The sequence below is a fragment of the Culicoides brevitarsis genome, chromosome 3 (assembly GCF_036172545.1).
Source record: "Culicoides brevitarsis isolate CSIRO-B50_1 chromosome 3, AGI_CSIRO_Cbre_v1, whole genome shotgun sequence".
NCBI classification, from domain to species: Eukaryota; Metazoa; Arthropoda; class Insecta; order Diptera; family Ceratopogonidae; genus Culicoides; species Culicoides brevitarsis.
In genome coordinates, this window is record NC_087087.1 from 475,186 (window position 1) to 482,411 (window position 7,226).

Sequence of the window (7,226 nt, forward strand, 5' to 3'; positions counted from 1 at the left end):
TCAAAACTTGAAGATTTTCATTGAATGCAAATGTCTCATTGTCGAAAGTTTCGATCAAATTTAATCCCAAATTTAATGATTTTAGTTTGGTGCATGCGAGAAATGCATCGGGCAATAGAGTTTGAACTTTAGAATCTGACACTTCCAATTCTTGCACTATTTCGAATGTTTTACAAATATTATTTGTAAAAACAGGCAGTTTTGAATCGTAAAATTTAATATTGTTGATTTTCGCTTCATTTCCAAGATCAGCAACGGGAATCCAATTATAATTTTCAACACTGCGAATTACATGCTTAAAATCACAAATTCTCGCTGTCCAATTGTGAAAAGTTGTTTGACATGAATAACGAGGAGGATCCGCCGAATTGACTTTTAACAAAATTTTTAATAAAATTATAGAGCGAACTAACATTTTGGATCAAAAGTACTGAAATACTGATCGAAAATTTTGTTTGTAACTTCATGATCGATCTGTTACGCCTTTATTTCATTACAAATATCGAATTATAGCAAATAAATTTAATTTCCATTGTACTCAGTTTCACTCTCGACATCAAAATGAATGATCATCATCGTATAATAAAGCACCCTAAATTGATAAGATAAGTCACAACACACAAAATACATTCCATTTATATATCTCCATTCGATATTTAAGATAAGATTCAAACACAAAAAAAATATTTTTCCAAAAAAACTAAAGACAATCGATGTCGACTTGACAAAGGTTAATTCATAAATGAAGAATTTCCGTAAATGCGTGAAACACCTTTCCGTAAAAAAAATGTACGTTGATAAGAACTGTAATCAAAATCGTAATTGTTCATAAAATAATACCTAATAAAAACGTCACTTTTATGATGAGTTTGCGACTTTTGTATTGCAATTTTTTGCACGACACACAAGCGTATTTTCACAACATGTATAATTTAAAAATTGATAAAATTTACAATTTTTCATTGAAATGTCTTAAAAAAAATAATTTCTCATTGCAAAAAGTGTTCGATGATATCACAAATGCGTTACTTGACAAAAAGTTTCTTTAGATCAAAGTTTTGTTTTCTCGTGTTGGTTCATTAAAATCTTATCTCCGCGCTCTGTTTTTGGATTATTTAATCTAATCCGCATCTGTTTCATTCATTTTTGAGATTAGATTAAAATACGCGGAGAGAAAGAATGTTAGTTCTCAGCGGATTTGATTCTGTGTCGAAATACTTGACAATTACAACAAAGAGATCTGTGTCAATTGATAACGTTGCATTCAAATTTCATTATCGTGCGACATTCAGTTTCTTGTTGATCGGCACTGTTCTTGTTACGTCGAGGTAAGCAATTCGAGCAATGACTTATCAAATGCCCTCAAAAAGGGCTTTTTGTTATTTGTGAGTTTTTGTGATGATAAGGAATCACAATACAGACGATTATATTCAATTTCTCAATATTATTAAAAGATTCAGATAAATGTTCCGCTCTCAGTAACGAAAACCGACGATGATTGATTCCTCCGCAGTCTTCGTCGGATATTGATAAAAGTTAGACGTGTATTTTTTTCACATTAGTAGAAAAGGTGCTAATTGATAAATAATGTCGTCGCATTGATTGATCAATAAAAGCTTTTAAATATAGAAATCGATAATTGTAGAAAAGAGCAATGTTGGGTACATTTTCGACAGCAACGAAATATTTTCATCTCAAGAATAAGACAGTTTCGATCGATAATGCTGCCTTTAAATGTCATTATCGGGTGACATTTTTAATTTTAATTATCGCGACGATTCTTGTCACTTCGAGGTACATATTTTCAATCATTTATCTTGTTACAAAAACTCATATCAACTCGTTTTTTTCTCCATTTCAGACAATACATTGGCGAACACATAAAATGTATCACGGGATCAAGTGCTGTGCCCGAACATGTGATGAACACATTTTGCTTCTTCACAACAACTTTTACAATTGTGAGACATTTGAACGAATCGATGCTCCAATCTCGCGTTATTCCTCATCCGGGAATTGGGCCAATGTATGAAGAAGATCCCGTCACGCATCATGCATACTATCAATGGGTGCCATTTGTGCTTTTTGGACAATGTCTCATGTTTTATTGCACACATTTGTTATGGAAGAAAATCGAAGGAGGAAAACTAAAGGCGTTAGTTGATGGTTTGCATATGATTGCTTTATCGAAATATGTTGAAAAAGATGATATTGTTCTAAGTGGCTTGAAAATCCCGTCACAAGCAACTGTAAACACAAAAATACAACTGATCAAAAGAGCTTTTTACTCACATGTTAAAGCTAATCCGCATTGGGGATATTTCTTGACAACTTGTGAAATTCTCAACTTGTTACATGTCATTTTACAAATTTACATCACAGATCTATTTTTGGGCGGAAAATTCCTAACATTAGGATTCGATTTTATTCAAGACGATTTTACGAAAGAAATGGATGTACTTGATGTTGTATTTCCAAAAGTTACCAAATGTCACTTTTACAAATATGGCGCTTCAGGATCGATTCAAAAACATGATGCGTTGTGTGTAATGGCATTAAATGTGATAAACGAAAAAGTTTACATTTTCCTTTGGTTTTGGTTTATGATTTTATTGTGTATTTCATTTTTGGCAATTATTTGGCGTTTCATTACAATTTTTTATCATGCAACGTAAGTACCAAATATACATTTTTTTGTATCTCACTCGTTATCTAATCATTTTATTTTAAATTAAATTTCAGTTCGAACAGATTCAATCGATTCGTGTTCTCAACAATCGATAAAAACTTCAATCCATGGGACGTTCTTGTCGTTACTCGTCAATATAGTTTATCGGATTGGTTGTTCCTTTATTACATAGGAGCTAACCTTGAGCCGTATGTTTTCAGAAAAGTCTTTTTGGAAATTGCCGACGAGATTCGAACGCCAATGAATACGACAAGCGAAGAAGATGAAGATATTGAGTTAGAAGATGTCAAAAAATCGCCTTATGCTCCATTACAACAAAATCTTTTAGACTTTGACAATGAAAGTTCAAAGAAAATAACGCTTGATACAGTAGATAATGGCGAATATTCAGATGCGGATTCGGAAACAAAATTATCAAAACCAACAGGAAAACGAGTCGGATGGAAAGATGATTAAAAATTAAGTTTTCAACAACTTTTATTCATGAAAAGTTCGTTTTACATTAAAAAAAAGTGACAAAAATTGAAACATATGTTTGAAAAATTCCCTTTAAAATGTCAAAAAACACAAAAAAAATGGTAACAGGTGTCTTTCAACAAACAAAAAGATCCAATTAATCATCAACAAAAACGGTTAGTGTCTCAAAAAAATTCGTTGAAATCAGCTTGATGTCTCCTTCCATACACATATTATTTACATATCAGCTCCCGTTTCTTTTGTTCACGACGTTTCGATTTCGTTGCCGCCATTATTTGTCTTCTTGTCTCATTCCAAGATAGATACACTTTCTGACATCTCTGAGACACACAACGAACACGCAGAAAGAAGATAAATGACTCATCTCTCAAAATGGCAATAAAACTTAGCGCTTGCATAGGACAACATGAGACATCACACATTTATGTCATCTATCTTGTGTCGTTGTTGTTGTTTTACACAAGAGCCATAGCGCGACGCGACGCAGGTTTATTACCTTTTCCATTTCATGGCACGAAACAAGTCTGGCAGAAATAAATAAATAAATTAACAACTAATAAAATAATGTAGCAAGTTCTCAACATTTTTCTTTGACTTATTTTTAAGTGATTCACACGCCATACTGTTTAGTTTTAGACGCGATGCGACATTCGTACATGACAAAAAATGTAAAAAGGGATAAAAAACGCATTCATGCAAATAAAAGGAGAAATATTTTAATGGTTAACTGTAACAAACGTCACACAAACGAATTTTGTCGTGTTAAAAAGTGCTTAATGCAGTCAAGTTTTAGCTCAAAAGAGATACAAACAAGTGAGCGAGCGTTAGAAAAATGTTTTTTATTAATAAATAAATTTTTCGTATGCCGAGACGCTTTCAACTACACAGAGCGACTCTCATGAAATAAATATTACATTATTACTAAATAAATTTATGTTATTTTTTCTTGTATCACAGCAGGTGAGAGATTAGAGAAATGAAAATTTATGCACACATTCTACGTAATCTCTTTTCGTTTACAATTTTTAAATGTCTTGTAATGTAAAGCTCAACTCGTGTGTGTTGTTTGTTTGTTCGTTCGGGTAGTTAAATAAATAACATTGGGACCATCTTCATTTTTTATCACGACAAAGACCCATGAGTCATGAGAATATTGTTATTATTATTATACACAACTTCAGCGGTTTCTTTATCGTTAAGTTAATTAAATTCAAATAAAACAGCTCGTAATTCATTCAATTTTTTAGACAGATATAAAGTAAAAACAGAAAGGTGTGGCAAAAAATACCCATTTATTCAATTAAATTTGTGTTAATTTTAACGTGCTCCCCTAAAAACTTTATTAGATTCGGTTTCGATGATAGTCATGAAATATCCTAAAAATGTTTTGACACGCGAGAGAGTAACTGACTTTCATTTTCTCTCGTTTCGAGATTGAAACTCGAGACAAACAACGGTCGAAAATTTTAATGAGACACTAATAACTGGTATAATAGTAAAATATAATGACAATTGCATCATATTACATTTGTTTTACTCTTTTTATGATTTATGTCATTCATTTCATTTCATTTTCGTAAAGTAGTTTTGAGACCGAAATGATGATGATTATTAGTTGTAAACATTTTTTGCAGTATTATGTCCTACTAATGACATGAAATGTGACGAATAATGGAATAATGTTACGAAATGCTTTACAAAAAGCTTTTTTTGTAGCTGAAACTAAAGATAATTGAATTCCTCGACAACTTTTCCATAATAAAAAGTTTGCCCAAAATCTCAGAGTAGGCATAAAGAGGTTAATTAAAATTTTAAAATTGAAATAAACTTTATGACTCTTGTTATTTTTATTGCTGTGAACGCAAAAATGATGATGGACATTACCCATAAATGTGTCTTTGGAAAGTACAAGAATTATATCGTCATGAGTTTTACTTTCAATAGATACGTTTCTTAACGAAATCGAATAATGTGTGGATATTAAGAGAAAAAGTGAATGTACAAATGTCCAAATTAAGAGTCTCTTTATTAAGAGGATTAACGTTGTTGATGGCAAAGTAATGAGTTAAGTATTTTGTAGAGCGCGCTCTTAATCTTCCTCATTGAGATCGTTAATTGACGGTTATGACAATCGCTTCCTTCTTAAATTTTTCGAAATGAACAATTACGTTGTTCTTCGACATTTTTGACGATTAAAGGGAAGCGCAGCACGTAATTTACTCAGAAAGGAGGTTCAAATGTCTTCAATAAATAATGATATTGTTAACTTACACACCTACATTTGTCATCATTATATTATAATCGGGTGTCAATGTTATTTAAATTCCCTCCGAAAAAAATTCACAATGAGAATAATTTATTAACATATATATTTTTAAAAGTATGAGACGTCAACAAGACATCTACTACATTTATGACATACATTCACACCTAATGTTACATCGAAATGATAATCAGACAGAATGAATGAATTATTTTCGCATTTAACGAGCAACGAAAATCGATTAATATCAATTATAAATGGCTTAAAGGATGGACATGCGAAATGGCATCGAATGTAATCACATTTTGAGTAAATTCACATTAATAATGCTCATAAAAATTTAGCGAGATTTCTATCAACTTTCACTGTACACACGCTCGCGCTTCATTTTGTATAAATATTAAGTCAAGCAACCTGACATATCTTTTCCAATATAAACGTGCATAATAATATAAAAAAAAAGTTAACGGACAAAAGATGACGCTTGATATTTTTGGATGCTGCAATGATCATGTGTATTAAAATAAATATACGGTAGAAGAGAAAAGAAAAAGTAAACGCTAAATAAGTACTGTTACAATGAATGCGCGACTTTTTATCTGCATGCAACTACGTTATTTGATTTTTTTTTTATTCATTTTTCTTTTTTTTTTCTTTCAAATAACTATGAAAAAATCTACTTTGACTCCATAACACAACAAAGAACTGACATTTCAACTTTCATCTTTTTGTTGCAGTTGCCGTGTTTTTTTTGTCGATCGCAAAGTAACGTCTCGAAATATGTGCAAATATTGTAATAGTAAAGATGCAAAAAAAAACATCATCATCATCATCTTTTTTGAATTTTTCTTATTGTGTGAATGTTGGTATTAAGCAAATAATATTAAATAAATGTGCAACTCCTTTTTTGCTGTTTGTGCAATCTGCAAAGTACCTGTAAAAATGTTTGGATAGCAAATCTTTCTCTTTTTCCTCAGAAAATTATTAAAATTTGAAATTGAAGCTTTTGAAGTCTGTCTGTTTGTTAATGCGAAATGTGAAAAAAGCGCTCTTGCTATTCAAAAAGTGTCTTTTAAAACACTTGTCAAATGTCTTAAACCTCTTCTCAACTGCAATTCAAATCTTACGCTAATAATAATCATGATCATGCATTCATGTTAAAATATTTAGCTAACAAAAACGATAGTTAAGATGTTAAATATCGTGATTTTCAGAGATAAATCATATCTACAAATAAATAAATGGCGAATTCCATACTTACTTACTGCTAATAGTAATAATCGGAGATGTCGATGAATGTATTGATGAAATCTCATTCAAATTGTCTGCGTTTTAACAACAACATTTGTCTTCCTTATATGCGATGATTATTATTATTTTGCTGATTTGAAAGTTTGTTTTTATATTTTTTGTATGTAAAGCAAACATTTTGTTATAATTTATAATAATAAATATTTAAGCCTTTCAGCAAACGCATTAATCAATGAATTGTAGACCAAACGAACGTTCGTTTATTGTCTATCTTCGATGCTCTGATCTGATTTATGATACGGCCTGAACGTAATTAGAGAAGAGATACAAAGAAAAAGAAGAAGAAGTGAGTGTATAATACTCTCGAGCCGCCTAACCTACATGACATAATACAAATGATATAGAGTAGGAATGTAAATATTATTTTTTTTTTCGTTTAAATTTAATAACAATAGTAATAACAAACAAACAAACATGATTATTATTATTTATGGATCATTGTTTTTACTTGCACAAGTAACTTTTTTTTAATCTACTTTTCTTTCT

The 7,226-nt window shown here is 30.8% G+C and overlaps 1 protein-coding gene across 1 annotated transcript; it reads left to right on the forward strand.

The window, feature by feature from the left end:
- Positions 1-1,528: 1,528 nt before the first annotated feature.
- LOC134834384 (innexin inx7) lies at positions 1,529-3,675 on the forward strand. The gene is made up of 3 exons (XM_063849026.1): positions 1,529-1,794; positions 1,862-2,671; positions 2,743-3,675. The coding sequence occupies exons 1-3, from the start codon at positions 1,655-1,657 to the stop codon at positions 3,143-3,145; spliced, it is 1,353 nt and encodes a 450-aa protein (XP_063705096.1). The 5' UTR covers positions 1,529-1,654; the 3' UTR covers positions 3,146-3,675.
- The last annotated feature ends 3,551 nt before the right edge of the window (positions 3,676-7,226 follow it).

Excerpts from the sequence above, each read along its gene's own strand:
- LOC134834384 (XM_063849026.1), top strand. The coding sequence starts at position 1,655 with ATGTTGGGTACATTTTCGACAGCAACGAAATATTTTCATCTCAAGAAT. Across the intron at positions 1,795-1,861 it reads ACGATTCTTGTCACTTCGAG|ACAATACATTGGCGAACACA; the intron begins GTACATATTTTC and ends TCTCCATTTCAG. Across the intron at positions 2,672-2,742 it reads ACAATTTTTTATCATGCAAC|TTCGAACAGATTCAATCGAT; the intron begins GTAAGTACCAAA and ends ATTAAATTTCAG.